The sequence below is a fragment of the Chelonia mydas genome, chromosome 10, assembly GCF_015237465.2.
Source record: "Chelonia mydas isolate rCheMyd1 chromosome 10, rCheMyd1.pri.v2, whole genome shotgun sequence".
In the NCBI taxonomy this organism is placed as follows: Eukaryota; Metazoa; Chordata; order Testudines; family Cheloniidae; genus Chelonia; species Chelonia mydas.
In genome coordinates this window covers 31,991,821-32,008,435 of record NC_051250.2, presented here as the reverse complement: position 1 = coordinate 32,008,435, position 16,615 = coordinate 31,991,821, and the positions used below count along the sequence as shown (strand labels likewise).

The following is a 16,615-nucleotide window of genomic DNA, read 5'->3' as shown; positions in this document are numbered from 1 at the left end:
AAACCTCCACCTAAGCTTTCTCCCCAGGTCGGATTGTTCCTAGGGCTCCCTGCAGGACCTCCCTGGCTCTGCCCTGAGTTCCCTCTCCCTAGAGGGCCACCCCACCTCTCAGAGGCCGATGAAGTTCAAAACCAGCATGTGCCTCAGTGAAGCAGCAATTCGTGCAGAGCTCTAACCTGGCTAACAGGGCAGGTCAACAGACGATCCCTGCCTCTCTGTTCAGCCCTAGCCCCGGCTACATTCCCCTCTGGTGCCAAACACCCAAACCAAACCACCTTGATCTAATCATGAATGAGAGCTGGAAAGTTAAACTGGACAGAAACAGCAACTGTGCCTTTCCGCTGGCCCAAGCTCTTCCTTTAAAATGGCCTCAAGTCTAAAGCTCCTTGGAGAGGCTGGCTGCTGTGGTTGCAGCTTCAAACAGCTGCAATAAGCTCCCTGCTCCAGTATAATAGGTACTCACTGCATCCAGCTTGGCCTTGGGAAGCCACAGGAGTAGGTGTGGAGAGGGGAGTGTGGAGGCTCTGTATGGGCTGGTGGTTTAGATCAGGTGTCTCCACAATAACCTGTGTGTGGTACTGAAGCTGCTAGAGCGATGCTGCATCTCTCTCGTGAACGCGAGGCCTGTGTCTCTTGCAGCTGGGATCTGGCAACATTTCAAATAAAGAAGGAAACAATCATGTTTGCTGTATGTAAAGCGCAAACTGCCCAAGTAAACAGCAAAAATGGGGACAGGCAGGGGAGATTTTTAAGATTATTTCAGCTTGAAAAGGACAGCATCAGCTTGACATTTAGTCAGTTTCAGAACGTGATGTTGAAAGCCTTTTGGGTCCGGCCCCTGCTGACCCAGGGGGTTTTACAGCCACATATTTTCCATTTTAAAAGAAATTGTTTTCTTCTGTTGCTGAATGAAAATGTCACCCAGGCAGTTCAGGAACCTGACTGTTGTGGAAGGGTGAACTTGACGATGCAAAGTGCTGTCAAATGGATCCTGTACACAGAACTGGGAAAATAGAGAAAAGCCTCATTTCGGGCTAATCTCTTGCCATTACGGTGACATTAGCTGCCACTTCTAGCAAGCAGGTAAAACATTCAAGAGAAAAGTGATGGGTTTAAGTTGAGAGCGTCCCTTTAATTATCTAAGGTGTTAGTAACATGCCCAAGGAGTGGTGTCTGTTTTTACATTGACCGTGTCCCTTTCCATCATGTTTACAAGCTTGAGGGTCATTTTATTCCTAAAATCAAAGGGCCAGTCAGAGGCACGTTCCAACCCCCAGAATGTATAGTCATGGGCTAGCTCCCCAGCCAAAGGCTCCGTCCTGCAAGGTGCTGGGTGGGTCCCTTTAACTCCTGCGAATGTCAGTGGGAAGTGAAGGCACCTGGCACTTCCAGAAATGCTCAGCACTGTACAGAATCAAGCCCTAAGCCGTATCACTGGTGGGTGCTTGTCAGGTGCCCCATATGGCTCGTCAGTGACATGATTCATTGATGTGTCAGCAATTGGGGAAGATCATCAGGATGGAAACAGGCAGCAGTGACTGGGAATGACCCAAAAGACTTGGGGCTTTTAGTCACCGTTGCTCTGGCTCTGCCGCTACTTTTCTCCTCTTTATTTCTCTTATCTCCTCAGTGGCACTAGCGGGGCTCCCCAAACAGCGATTCTGCTCTGGTCTCCACATCCTGCACTGCCCTGGAGGCAGCACCCCTTCTCCTACACTTTTATTAAACAGTCTGCTTTCTTTATTTCCCGCATTGGCTTGGTATTGCTGCTTAAAGGCAGAGCATGGGAATGCAGTGCGCTGTAGCCACTGGGAGTGCTGGCCAGCTCCAGGTGTCTCACTCCCAGCTCTCTCACCTCGCGGGCCCGGGTCAGAGTCTCCTGCTTGTTTAAATGCAGCTTGGAGTGACCCTGATGTTCTGCAATAGTCACTGGCACCTCAGGAAGTGTTTGTCGCTGAGGGAAAGTGACACCCCGTCAGGGGCTGTTATGTGTGTGGCATCCAGGCAGCCACACCCAGAACTGCTCTGAGGATTTGCCAGCCTGCTACGTCCTGGTTGTCTCCACTAAGAGAGGCCAATCGGTGGTTGTTTTTCATGTCCATGGCAGATAAGAGCAAGCAGCTGCAGCCCAGCATGGGGCTGGTCACTGTCATGGGTCTGTGTCTGGAGGAGACAAGGCAAAGGTTTTCTCTGGAGAGGCTGGTCCCATCCCATGCACCGAAGGTCTGGGGGTAACTGGGAGCTTTGGGCGGCAGCCTGCTCCTCCTGGATTGTGAAAGAAAGCAGGGAAGAGGGGTTTTTTTTTTTTTTTTTTTTTTGGGGGGGGGGGAAGGTGCCAGCTTCCTGCACAGCTCTGTTGTGTGCGTGGAGACGGGAAACACATGGGCACGTTCTATATGGAAGAGGTGGCGGTGCGAGGGCCCACCAGGCTGGCTAGCTCAGATTTCTCTGCCCATAACACCCTGGGACCCACATGACGAAGCATCATTTATATACATGTGTGGCCTTGGCATGTGGCCCAAGTTCTCTGAGACAGGTACAAATAGCAGAACACATCAGAGAGGGGCCATGGAGCATCTTACGCCAGCAGCACAAGGGGCAGCGGATGGTGTCTGAAGTGAGGGGAGACAGGTGCATAGATTCTTAACAGTAACTAGAACTGGAGGAAAAAAATTAGCCAACATTTTGGAAAGTGCTGTTTCATTTCAACCAAAGTGTTGTGTGAAATTTTTGCATTTTGGCTACATTTTGTTTAGAAAAAAAAGTCGGGGGGGAAACGTTCCTGCTTCAACACTTTTGGGAATGAAAAGCTTCAACTTTTCATGTTGAATATGACTTTTTGTTTCAAAATGAATGTATTAAAAATTTTAAAAGGGGTCAAAATCGAAACGAAACCAATGTATCCACCTGCACGGTTGTGACTGAGCCACATTTTGAATTTTGTTTGGAATTTCATTTTGTGAACAATTTTGACGATTTTGTCCCAATCTGGGATTAATTTTTTCCCCAAAATCTCAACATTTTTCCGTGGCTAGAAAATCCATCTTCCGATCAGCTCCCTGGGTCTTGCTGAAACCACACCTCTGTCTGGTCTGGTGGTTGAACACCAGCTGACTTCCATCACCAGGCTGGATTTGAGAATTGCTGCACAGTCTCCGCCTGATAGGGAATTGGAGGGTGACGTGTGGGGCCCTTTGCAGATACACCTCACTGCAGACCGTGGTCCACGGTCTTTTTAAATAGAGTACTGGTACCCATCTACCCCTAAAGGCAGGGGGCATCAGGGAGGATTTTATCTCTTGAGGCGTTCAAGCTGGTGGGTGGGTACTTTACGGGCTCAGACGTTTCAGCCACAGTCAGATTTCATGCCGTGCCATGCCTGAGCCCAACCTCCCCAGCGCTTAGAGCAGAGCAGCTGCACCAGTGCTGAGACAGAGTGTAGAAAAGGCTAAAGCCAGAACAGTTTCTTTCGGGCAAGAGGAGCATCCTCAAACACTGCTGCATCCCCTCGGTGTGATCTGAGCTATGTCGCCAGGAACGTGCCCCCCCATCTAGGTGTTGTCCCCTAGACCTCCCACTGGGCTCCACTTTGGAATGTCTGGCCTCATCTTCAACTGAACCTCCCTCCTTCCACATTTACAAGTTGGCCTGTCCCCCAACTCAGCACTGCCTGGACACGTCTGCCTGTCTCTGTCTGGTGCTTTGCCCCCTCTCTTTTTGACTGTTGCAGTTCCTTCCACAAGAGACCCAGCTCTCCCGAATCCAGAAGGTGCAGAATGCTGCTGCTGCTTGCTGCCATCCAGAAGGGGGTAACCACATCCTCATTCACTGCAGGATCCAATTCAAAATTGTCCTGTTTGTTTTAAAAGCCACCTGGAGACTTGCTCCAGCCAATCTCACAGCCCTTCTCTCTCCATTCTGCCCCCCAACTCTTTTCCCTCCTCTAAAACCTTCCTGCTTGCCCTTGGTCCTGCCACACAGACTGGCCACACTGGACACAGGAGTCTTCTTACTGCACGTGACCCAGTGCATGAGGCCATGTCTCCTGTGAGGGGCTGCGGCTCCAGTGACTATATCAGCTGACTTCTAAGCACTAGCTCCAGGAGCTCTGCTTCAGCTCAAGTACCAGGGGTCTGTGCTCTTGGTGCTAAAGTCCAGGGGTTTGGTCCCTGTTGATGTTCTCTGATAGTGTGTTGTTACTGAGCAGAGCTGGCTGGAACTTGTGATGTTTGTTTTTTGGAATTTGGGTTAATTCCATATTAGAATAAAACCAGATTTGCAGATATTTCTTGGCAAATTGAAGATTTCATTTCAGAAATACCAAACCATGGTGTTTCAGAAACAAAATATGTGAAACTGACTCTCTTGTCAGTTTCACAGCAGTTATTCTCTGAATGTCAGTTCCACTGAGCTGTTGCCAGGATTTCCAAGGGTCTGTGGCTCCAGGGCAGCCTTGCCATATGGAATATCCCAGGGCTGGTGACCTCTGGGCTTCCAGACTCCCGGGCCAGCTGGCTCCTTGGGAATCGGATGGGTAACCTTGGGAGTCAGCTGATCTGGGAGTCTGAACCCCTGGGTTCTTGGCACCACATGGTGGAGATGCCCTGGAGCTACAGCCCCTGTAAGCTGGTCCCAAGACTTCCAGGCTCCCAGCTCCATGGAGAACTGCAGAGTTGGGAGTCAAGCCCTGGCTAGTGTTGGGGCTCCCAGGGCTTCCTGGTGCCCTGTTCCACTGCAGGGAGCTTGGTAGAGCTTTGCCAGCCCTGAGAGCCCTGGCTCTAGCTGGGGCTCCCGGGGATGGCTAGGACCCTGCCATGGAGAAAAGGGACCCATCCAGGGCTCTGTGAGGCAGGGAGTCTGGTAGCCACAGGCTCCCCAGCCCTGTGGCAATCTTCACAGCAGGGTTGCCCCGAGTCAGAGCTCTGGACTCTGGAACCCAGAATGAAAGAGCCTGCTAGGAAACCATCTGTAAACCTGACTGTGTTTTGGCGAAAGGTTTGTTGACCCTGTAATGAGTTGACAGAACATTTCACCCCCTCAGACAGTTTTTTTCTGACAAAGCTAAGTTTCTTCTGAAAATTTCCAGCTGCCCCTATTACCGAGTGCTAGAGGCTTTTTTGGAGCTAAAGGTCTTGGTTTTCATCTCTGCTGATCATTGAAATGTTTGTGGCCATAGCTTGTTACAGTGTTTCCTCCCATCTGCCTTCCTGCCTGCGTCTCTCAGTTTCTCTTCCTTGGCTGTTGTTCTGGTTTCTTGGACAGTGTATTATGTAATCAATGTTCCCTCTAATTTTTGACAGGCCGTATGTGCAAAAAATTTCCTCTGTGCAAATTTGTGTGCGCGCAGTGTTTCGCCGTGTGCGTGGGGTTTAGGATCTGTGTGCGGGCGCACACGCACACAGCTTAGAGGGAACTGTGCATTTAACTCTGCCAAGTGTTTGGGGTCAGTGAAGATACTGTGCAAAAGACAGCTGTATTGAACTGTATTGCACAGATGATGCAGAAGAAGACTCTTGGGATAATCTATAACATTGCTGCTTGTGTGAGACCTGACTTGTACAGTAAGGCAGAGCAAAAGAGAATGCATCAAATGCCCCCAGCTCTTCCAACCAAGACAAGAGCATTTTCTTTAGTCCTAGTTTTGGGTGTTCTGCTGGGCTCTTGACATGCCCTAACAATTACTTTCTGCTGGATTCACTGAAGACCTGGTCTTGGGTTACCATACTGTACTAAAGAATCATACACAACACGGGGACTGTAGTGTTGTTTAAGCACCGTAGTTCTGGTTCTGAGCTGTTACACCAATATGAATCTGTAGTAACTCCACTGAGGTCAGTGAAATCTCTCCAGATTTACTTTCCACCCCCTCCCAGGGGTGTTACTTTGGATTTACACCAATATAACAGACATCAGAATCAGGCCCCGTCTGTAGGATTTTCTGAAAGGTCTTGAAACTGGTTGACGTACTTTCAGAGACTGAAATGCCTTTGGCTTCGTTGCTGGTGTAGTGTGATTAACGTCACTGAAATTACATCAGGAATGAATTTGGTCCATGATTATTTGAAGGAATAATGCCAGGTACACACACAACATAAGTCACAATGAAGGGGGAAATTCTGAGCTCCTAAGTCAAGCAAACCTCCCAGTAACTCAAACTAAAGGCCTGGGTGGGTAAGGCCTGCAGAATTGCACATGCACATCCCATAGGTGCGGTGTTCCACTCGATCTCTTTGGGGACATATCCCTTTAATCTGCCCCATGAAGCCCTTTGCTATACAGCGTGTGTCGCGTGTGCTCCTCTGGACCAGGCATTGCATGCTCCCATTGACCCGAGGCAGGGCCGCCCCAAGCAGCGCACCCAATTGCCGCCACCGCGAGCGGCTGAGGAGATGGGGTTGCTGCAGAATTGCCCCCGCCGCGGAAATGCCCGAACGGCACACGGATGCCTCCCCTTGCGGGTTGCCGCCCCAAGCACCTGCTTGGAACGCTGGTGCCTGGAGCCGGCCCTGCACCGACGAACGGAGGTTACAGCTGTATGACAGGTTTCAGAGTAGCAGCCGTGTTAGTCTGTATTTACAAAAAGAAAAGGAGGACTTGTGGCACCTTAGAGACTAACCAATTTATTTGAGCTGTATGAGACATCTACGCTACAGGCGCCCTCTGCGTGCGCCTCTGGGGCAAGCCGCCAGACTACGACTCCCATGATGCAACGCTCTCCTGGGCTCGGCGGCCGCCGTAGCGCCTGTCACGTGACCGGCGGCACTGCTTGCCCCACGGGGTCACATGAGCCGCTCGGAGCCCGATGCGGATCCTCCAGCGGCCGCTGCCCCAGCCGAGCGTCCCCGGCCCGGCCGCATGGCCAACGTCGCCAAGAAGGTGTCCTGGTCCGGCCGGGACCGCGACGAGGAGGACGAGCCCCCTGCCGCTGGGGAGGCCACCCCGCTGCTGAACGGCGCGGGCCCGGGGGCGACGGGCGGCCCCCCGCACTCCCGGCCGGTGAGCGAGTGGGGCCGGCTCCCTGCGGGGGACGGCGGGGTGAGAGGCTGGTGTCACGGAGCCGGGCGTTGTGCGGGGCCAGGGGGCCGGTGTCAGCGGGGCTGCGCGGCGGGGAACAGGCAAGCCCAGATCCGGTTCGGGTCCCGCTCCTCTCGCCTTGGGGAGGCTGGGCTCGCTCTAGCTGGTGCCCTGCGTCCTGCCGGGCTGGCCTGTAGGCAGGGAACGTCCAGGGAGCTTCAAGCCGAGCGGTGTCTCTGCCTCTTGCCCCGAGCCATCCCTGCCTCCTAGCTTCACCCCGGCCGTGCTCTGCTTATAAGCCTCCCTGGTCTTCTAGCCCTGCAGCCCCAGCCACACTTTTGCAGCTACTTCTCCTCGGTTCTGGAGCTGCTGTCCTGCCGGAGCTCTGTGTGCTTCCTTTGCTGGAGTTCAGCCAGCGGGTGCGTTAATCCCTGGTGGTGTAACCGAATGGAAGCTCCTATAAAAGGGTGAAATCTGGCAGAGCCCTGAGATGGGCAGGGTCTGGACAAATGCTGGAACATTGCAAAGACAGTGTAGATGGTGAAGTGACAAGGGTCCAGGGTGAAATAAATTCTTCTCGGGGCTTATTTGGAGAACAAACGGTTGCTACAGGATCTGTGCAGCCCTGAGGGTTGGGGGAGCTTTATGTCCTTAAGAGAGGATTTTTTGTTGAGTGAGTTTAAGGTGCAGAGAATTCATATGGGGAAGGAGGAAGGGTTGGCAATCGGGTTCTGCCTCCTTTAGTCTTGCTGTTGGCTTTCGCCTCACCTGTCTCTCTGGAGAGCTCCTTGATGCTTTCCTTTAGTCTCCACAGCCTTCAGTGGAATTGGAGCGACCAGGAAGTAATTCAGAGTAACAGCCGTGTTAGTCTGTATTCGCAAAAAGAAAAGGAGGACTTGTGGCACCTTAGAGACTAACCAATTTATTGGAGCATAAGCTTTCGTGAGCTACAGCTCACTTCATCGGATGCATACTGTGGAAAGGGTAGAAGATCTTTTTATACACACAAAGCATGAAAAAATACTTCCTCCCACCCCACTCTCCTGCTGGTAATAGCTTATCTAAAGTGATCACTCTCCTTAAAATGTATATGATAATCAAAGTGGGCCATTTCCAGCACAAATCCAGGGTTTAACAAGAACGTCTGGGGGGGGGGGGGTAGGAAAAAACAAGGGGAAATAGGTTACCTTGCATAATGACTTAGCCACTCCCAGTCTCTATTCAAGCCTAAGTTAATTGTATCCAGTTTGCAAATGAATTCCAATTCAACAGTTTCTCGCTGGAGTCTGGATTTGAAGTTTTTTTGTTGTAATATAGCAACTTTCATGTCTGTAATCGCGTGACCAGAGAGATTGAAGTGTTCTCCGACTGGTTTATGAATGTTATAATTCTTGACATCTGATTTGTGTCCATTTATTCTTTTACATAGAGACTGTCCAGTTTGACCAATGTACATGGCAGAGGGGCATTGCTGGCACATGATGGCATATATCACATTGGTGGATGTGCAGGTGAACGAGCCTCTGATAGTGTGGCTGATGTTATTAGGCCCTGTGATGGTGTCCCCTGAATAGATATGTGGGCACAGTTGGCAACGGGCTTTGTTGCAAGGATAGGTTCCTGGGTTAGTGGTTCTGTTGTGTGGTATGTGGTTGCTGGTGAGTATTTGCTTCAGGTTGGGGGGCTGTCTGTAGGCAAGGACTGGCCTGTCTCCCAAGATTTGTGAGAGTGTTGGGTCATCCTTCAGGATAGGTTGTAGATCCTTAATAATGCGTTGGAGGGGTTTTAGTTGGGGGCTGAAGGTGACGGCTAGTGGCGTTCTGTTATTTTCTTTGTTAGGCCTGTCCTGTAGTAGGTGACTTCTGGGAACTCTTCTGGCTCTATCAATCTGTTTCTTCACTTCCGCAGGTGGGTATTGTAGTTGTAAGAATGCTTGATAGAGATCTTGTAGGTGTTTGTCTCTGTGTGAGGGGTTGGAGCAAATGCGGTTGTATCGCAGAGCTTGGCTGTAGAGGATGGATCGTGTGGTGTGGTCAGGGTGAAAGCTGGAGGCATGTAGGTAGGAATAGCGGTCAGTAGGTTTCCGGTATAGGGTGGTGGTTATGTGACCATCATTTATTAGCACTGTAGTGTCCAGGAAGTGGATCTCTTGTGTGGACTGGTCCAGGCTGAGGTTGATGGTGGGATGGAAATTGTTGAAATCATGGTGGAATTCCTCAAGGGCTTCTTTTCCATGGGTCCAGATGATGATGATGTCATCAATATAGCACAAGTAGAGTAGGGGCATTAGGGGACGAGAGCTGAGGAAGCGTCGTTCTAAGTCAGCCATAAAGATGTTGGCATACTGTGGGGCCATGCGGGTACCCATAGCAGTGCCACTGATCTGAAGGTATACATTGTCCCCAAATGTAAAATAGTTATGGGTAAGGACAAAGTCACAAAGTTTAGCCACCAGGTTAGCCGTGACATTATCGGGGATAGTGTTCTTGATGGCTTGTAGTCCATCTTTGTGTGGAATGTTGGTGTAGAGGGCTTCTACATCCATAGTGGCCAGGATGGTGTTATCAGGAAGATCACCAATGGATTGTAGTTTCCTCAGGAAGTCAGTGGTGTCTCGAAGGTAGCTGGGAGTGCTGGTAGCGAAGGGCCTGAGGAGGGAGTCTACATAGCCAGACAATCCTGCTGTCAGGGTGCCAATGCCTGAGATGATGGGGCGCCCAGGATTTCCAGGTTTATGGATCTTGGGTAGTAGATAGAATATCCCAGGTCGGGGATCCAGATCTGTGCGGATTTGATCTTGTGCTTTTCCAGGGAGTTTCTTGAGCAAATGCTGTAGTTTCTTTTGGTAACTCTCAGTGGGATCAGAGGGTAATGGCTTGTAGAAATCTCTCTGGTCACGCGATTACAGACGTGAAAGATGCTATATTACAACAAAAAAAACTTCAAATCCAGACTCCAGCGAGAAACTGTTGAATTGGAATTCATTTGCAAATTGGATACAATTAACTTAGGCTTGAATAGAGACTGGGAGTGGCTAAGTCATTATGCAAGGTAACCTATTTCCCCTTGTTCCCCCCCCGCCCCCCCCGGACGATCTTGTTAAACCCTGGATTTGTGCTGGAAATGGCCCACCTTGATTATCATACACATTGTAAGGAGAGTGATCACTTTAGATAACCTATTACCAGTGGGAGAGTGGGGTGGGAGGAGGTATTTTTTCATGCTTTATGTGTATAAAAAGATCTACCCTTTCCACAGTATGCATCCGATGAAGTGAGCTGTAGCTCACGAAAGCTTATGCTCAAATAAATTGGTTAGTCTCTAAGGTGCCACAAGTACTCCTTTTCTTTTTCAGGAAGTAATTGGAGCAAGTAATTGGAGAAAGCAGTGACTTAACTGGACAAAAAGAAAAGGAGTACTTGTGGCACCTTAGAGACTAACCAATTTATTTGAGCATAAGCTTTCGTGAGCTACAGGTCACTTCATCGGCTGCATACAGCAGCAGTTAAGTGTTAAAATGATTTGAGGAGAGGGCCTGGCTTTTTGGTGGCATGCAAGATGCCTCATTTTGGGTTTCCAGGACTCCTGAATGTGCACTGACCTCTGCAAATGGATGGTGATCTGAGCTTTGCTTCCCAAAGGGGTGGGCAAACTTTTTGGCCCAAGGGCCGCATCTCAATATGGAAATTGTGTGGAGGGCCATCAGGGGATTGGGGTGCACAGGGGATGAGGGCTCTGGCTGTAGGTGCTGACTCTGGGGTGGGGCTGGGGATGAGGGATTTGGGATGCAGGAGGGTACTCTGGGCTGGGATCAAAGGGTTTGGAGGGCAATCAGGGCTAGGGCAGGGGGTTGGGGCACAGGGGGTGCTCAGGGGTGCAGGATCTGGGCGATGCTTATCTGAAGTGGCTCCTGGAAACAGCATCCTGTTTGCCTCTGCATGGGAGCCGGGGGGGGGGGCCGGGGCCCACACCGCTCTGCGCACTGTCCCATCCATAGGCACTGCCCCTGTATATCCCATTGGCCAATGGGAGCTGCAGAGCCGGCACTTGGGGCGGGGACAGCGTGCGGAGCCCCCTGGCTGCCCCTGCTTCCAGGAGCTGCGCAGAGCTGCTGCACGCATGGAGCAGAGCAAGACAAGCCCCCAACCCTGCTCCCTGGCTGGAGCACTGGAGTGAGGAAAGCTCCCAACCCTGCTCCCCGGCGGAAGCTCAAGGGCCAGATTAAAAGATCCGATGGGCCGGATGTGGCCCGCGGGCCGTAGTTTGCCCACCCGTTCCACTCTCTGTCATCCTTGGGAGACTGTACTCAGATAATTATTTAAGAGGGGGTGTAGAATTCCTTCCTGCCTAAGATTTGGATCCATGCTCTCATTAGGGGTGCTCAGCCAGTGACGGCCTGAGAAGGGGATGGGGAAATCAAGCAGAAATTGTGGAAATATCATGGTAGAAGAGCAACTCTGCTGCTCCCTTCCTTCCTCAGGGAAGAGAAGCTGTATGCCTTCAATTACAGCACAGTCCTGAGTCCCTATCGCTATTCACTGATCAGTCTTGGACAGGTCAGTCTTTCTTGTGTCTGAATCAACCAAAGTGTATTAAAAAGCAGAACTTTACAGGTCACCAGATAGTGAGCTGAAATTTCCTATTGCAGAGCGATACTGGGACAGAGGGGCTACAGATGACTAGGACAACCAGCAAGGAAAAACACAGCATGTGGATCTGATTCATACAGTGTGTTTCTCATGTCACTGTGACAAGTGCCTAGCTGATTGCGGTACTTGGTGAGCACAGCTGATGAGACAGGCTGCTGACCCCCAAGAGGAGCAGTGTTGCTGTGAGGGGTTGCTATGGCCTGGCAATAAAACAAATGGGGTGGGTGGAAGAAGAATACTTTCGGGGGTTACTAACCATTTCTTAGTGATGATCCTTATTAAGTATAATGGATGCTGGAAATCTTCATTTCAGTCATGGTCTCTGCTGATGGGTAACCTGTGAATCTTTGGCTGATCAAGGTGTGGCCAGTAAGAAGTAGCAGGGTCTATAAGCATGGAGAGTGGGACCAGTACGTTATGTACGACCCTTTTAATGGGCTCCTTATCCTCCCCATTTCTGTTGGGCCCTGCCGGCTTTCCACGGCACTCATAGCTGCAGGCAAGAAGCAATGAACTGGGGAGACTACCCCAATTCTTACTTAAAAGCATATGTTTGTGTGGGAGTGAATGACCTAGCAGGCTGGTTCTGGCCTGTTCTCCAGGGTGAGGCAAGGGCTTGAGCAGCTGAGCACAGGAAAATCAAACTCTTTAAATGACGACTCATTTAATTTCACGCAGCACATGGGGTAACATGCCAGCAATAGTAGTATCTGGCATGTGAGATGCTACATACCAAGTAAAAACCCCCACCCGCTCACACTAGGTTCAGGTAATAGGCTTCATTCTACAGGAAATGTCTCTCCCGTTGTGATGTTGGATTGCTGTCTGTGCACCTTGTTCAGAAACGAAGGCTGTTCAATATGGCACATCTCCCATTGAGGGCATGTTGCTTGCTATGGGAGTTGTTTGCTGTTGTGTATTACACACACTATAGGGAGTTCTGGATTGGAAGGTGCTACCTGGCTTGTGACTCGGAGGTTATGGCTGTGACCTGGTCTGGCTAAGTTAGTGAATGCTTCAGTTAGGTCCCCTGTGTGGTTTTAGGTGGGTGCAGGAAGGGAGGTGAGTTAATAACAAATGGCTTTCTTGCCTTTTCCTTCAAAGCCTAATCTGAAAAAGCCATGAGACTTGGATCAGTGTTTGAGGAAGATAAATGCCTTGCCCAGCTATTATCACTGGCATCTTGTCATGTGTAATGCAGTGCTTCATCTTACTTCGGAGTGCCTTGTGCAAGTTAGAACACTGAACAAAATGGCTTGAGAGAAATCTAGGGCTGTTGAATTGGGAAGTTTCTAAAGACGTGGAAGTGTAAGTTCAAAGAACGCTACAGTAAGTGTGGTTGTGATTGGCTAGCAATCCTAACTGCTGAATTTCAACTGTTGCCATAACGTAGAGATAATCAAAGGGTCTGCATGTTTACACCCACAAACAAGCTTTAAAGGATCTGTACTAGAGGAATAAACTTCCTATTTACAGACAAAAGGGTGAATTGTAATCTTAAAGGTACTAGCATATTAAAATGTGGTTTGAAACCAGACCTACGAACTAATGGTAGCGGTGTGAAAGGCACCTCTCCTCATGACTCCCAGGGTTGTCAATTCGATGACATCAGAACAGGTATGGCAGAGGCTGTAGAAGTTTTGCAAGCCTTGTCCATGCTGCCAGGCCATTGTGTCCCTCCCCTCTGCAGTAGCAAGTTGTTCAGACTTCAGCCCTTCCTGTCCTGAGAGAGAACTAAAATCACACTCTTTTGGCAAGTTGCGGTGGTTCTGAGGCTGCGACTAACTTGTACGGCTCTGAACACACACCAAATGGTAACAGCTGTCAGTCACCTGACGTGGCTGAATTTGCACCATTGGCATGGAGATGGAGGGCTTTGGAGCCCATTGCTAATCACCACAATCATCCAGTCTCATTAAAATAAAATAAAAGTCAGTTATTTCTAAGCCAAACATTGCACAGCTCAATGAAGACCTCTGCCTGCTTCACACGCAGCAGTCAAAAAACAAACAAACCTGTTGGATACATAGGGAATGTTACTACAAATAATATATTGCCCGGGTGCAAATTAATGATATCCGTCCACTTTAAGTTGGGAGACGAGGGCTGAACACAGGATCCCAAAGATCAGAGGAATAGGGAAGATTCAGAAATGAAAATGATTCGACTATTGCATGAAGAGAGACTGAAGAAGATTGGGGCCGGTTAGCTTGTGGAAGACGTGAGTAAGCTGAGACACAAGAAACGAATACAAACCTGTGGGTAGTGTAGAGAAATGCACCCCATTTATCTTATCTATCCGGTCTCATAAAATATTCTTGCAGTGGCCATGAAAGGCAGCAAATGGAAAAATGGGAAAAGGAAATACTTGTCTGCAGTGGTGGTGTAGCCACAGATTGTGTGAACTACTTGTACTAAACTAGCTGTTCCACCTTGTATTTAGCTGTGACGCTCCACAGAGTACCTTTCCAGACCTGAAGAACAGCTCTGTGTATGCGCGAAAGCTTCCCTCTCTCCAACAGGAGCTGATCCATCTCACCCCCGCTGTGTCTCTAAAAGGAAATACTGTCATTTACTCAAGGCACAACTAACTGCCATCAGATCTCACAGAGGCCAGGAGCTGTGTGGGATTAAAAGGGATGAGCTGTTTAGGGATATGCTTATCCATATAGTTATAGAATGAATATACACCTGTTGAATTCAAAGGGGAGAAACTCTTCTGTTTCAGAGCGAGAGCCATTCACGGACTGGCAGGGTTAGGAAGATACTCTGTGTGAGCTGATTATTCCATAACCATCCTCTGTGAAGCTTCTCGCGCTCTCCTGAGGGCCCTGGTACTGGCCACCATCAGGAGGATACTGGGTGAGAGGGTCCTGGGGTCTGAATTTGCATGGTGGTTCCTATGTTCTACATCTCTAAGCACGTGCACACGATTCAGATCAATATGCTCCCAACGCTGAAACACTTGAATCTTGGGCACATCTCATCAATTTGGCGATTTCAAGATACCTGAGAAGCGCTTGGACAGTTCAGCTGGATGTGCTTAACACCTGATACTAGGATAAAGGGGTCTTTGTATAAAACACTGCTCTTGTTTCTCCTTCCTTGCCATTCAACTGGATCGGCTCTGATATTTTTCCAAGCTAGCTCACAAATTGAATATTAAGTATTCAAACAGGCTGATGCCCAGGCAGGTAGCAATCTGAATTCCCAGGCAGGAAGCAATGTTATACATATTCTGAGAAATGTAGCTCAAGCGCCTGCCTTCTATCCCCCATGGATAAAAGCAAACTTTATGGTGGTGATGACTTGTCAGGTGCCTGCTGTGCCTTTCGTTTTGTCTCTTTGCTTTCCTTGAGAGTAACTTTTTTGGGAGGGGAGAAGGATGGGTTGGCAGATGGATTTGTCAAACCATGTGATGGATGCTTGGTCCCAAATACTCAGCCTACCATGCAACAGAAGTAAAACTGTTGTATGAGTCTATAGGCTGGTGGGAGTCTAACATCTGCATTCATCCGTGCATGCTTGTTTAGAAGCTCAGATAGCAAGATGTAAAATACTGCAATCAGGGAATAGCACCAGAGGTCTTCCTGCTGGCTATATTTAGAGGCATCCTGGATGTGTCTCCTCCAGGGGGAAGGAGGAAGGATCTGTACCTGTATTAGAGAAAGCAAAAATTCCTGAGGAGTCTTGGAACAGTTCATGCCTAGGATTGTTAGCCTTCAGGGTCAACAGGGCTGGAGCGTATACCTGCCCGCTCACCTGTTGGGAGTGAACACTTAGCCTTGAGCTGACTTCATGAGTCTGCAGAAAGTTTCAGGGTTGCTGCACATAATTTCCCAAAGTGACATTAACGAGCCTGTGGTCAATTTCACTTCAGCCTTGGAGGCAGCGGTGAAACAACCAGGACCACTTCAGGTTTATGCTTCTGCTGAGGAGAGGTCTGGGGAGCAGCAGAGGCAGAACCTGGAGTATTTCCAGAGAGAGAGGCCCCAAAACTGGAGGAGGGGTCAAGTTTCGGATGACTGATCTCTTCAGCTCATGGGTAGTTCCCAGGAGGTTTGGGATGGGGAGTAGGAAGAACATAAAAACTGCCATTCTGGCTCAGAACAATTGTCTGTCTAGCCCAGCATCCTGTCTCCAGTAGTGGCCAGTACCAGAACTTCGTGGGGAGTGTACAGAACAGGGCAGTTGAAGTGATTGACCCCTGTCTTCCCCTTCTGGCAGTCAGAGGTTTACGGTTGCCCAAGCATGGTGGTCTGTCTCTGACCATCTTGGCTAATAGCGATTGATAGACCTATCCTCCAGGAACTTATATAGTTATTTTTTTGAACATCACAACATCCCATAGCAAGGAGTTCCACAGGTTAATATGGTGTTCCATTGTGTGGAAAAACTACTTCCTCTTCTTTGTATTAAAACTGATGCCTATTAACTTCATCCGCTGGCCCCTGGTTTTTGTATTGTGGGAAAGGGTAAATGGCACTTCTCTATTCACTCTTTCTACACCATTTGTAAGTTTTGTAGACCTCTGTCATGTTCCTCTCCCATCCCCCTAGTCATCTCTTTTCTACGCTGAACAGCTGTCATCTTTGTTAAAGGGCAAGACTTTGCCTTCCAGCAGCCAGAGCAGGAATGGATTTGTCAGCTGGTTGATAACCAGAGGCTGGTACCAAAGATACAGCCCCTAGCATGGGCCAGGGGTAGCACCTTGGTAAGAATCCAGGCATCCTGGCCCATTCTCAGCAGTTGCAGATGGCAGGGGTACAGGGCGTCTCACAAAGTGTTGTTCGTGGAGGCTGGGGCCAGGGCAGATATTGTCTTCATGTTGGCCTGTGGGTGGTAGGTTTCTGCTAAAGTCTCCTAGCCTTGGGATTTGATACAAACTTTGGGGCCTGTCAGGACTGTAGCTTTGTGCTGCTTGTGATAGAAGCTCGGTAGCAAATGAAATA

General features: G+C 49.5%; 1 protein-coding gene across 4 annotated transcripts in view; it reads left to right on the top strand.

Annotated features, from left to right (window-relative positions):
* Positions 1–6,741: 6,741 nt before the first annotated feature.
* CLCN7 (chloride voltage-gated channel 7) overlaps positions 6,742–16,615 on the top strand; it is a 59,600-nt gene continuing 49,726 nt past the window's right edge. For 2 of the 4 annotated variants that reach the window (XR_006284206.1, XM_037910371.2), the window contains exon 1: positions 6,742–6,996. Coding sequence is in view for 3 of the 4 variants with exons in the window: in XM_037910371.2 (XP_037766299.1) it covers positions 6,784–6,996 (213 nt within the window). In the remaining variant the exon portion in view is untranslated. The remainder of the gene's footprint in view (positions 6,997–16,615) is intronic. The other 2 variants (XM_037910373.2, XM_043523689.1) reach the window with 1 other exon arrangement.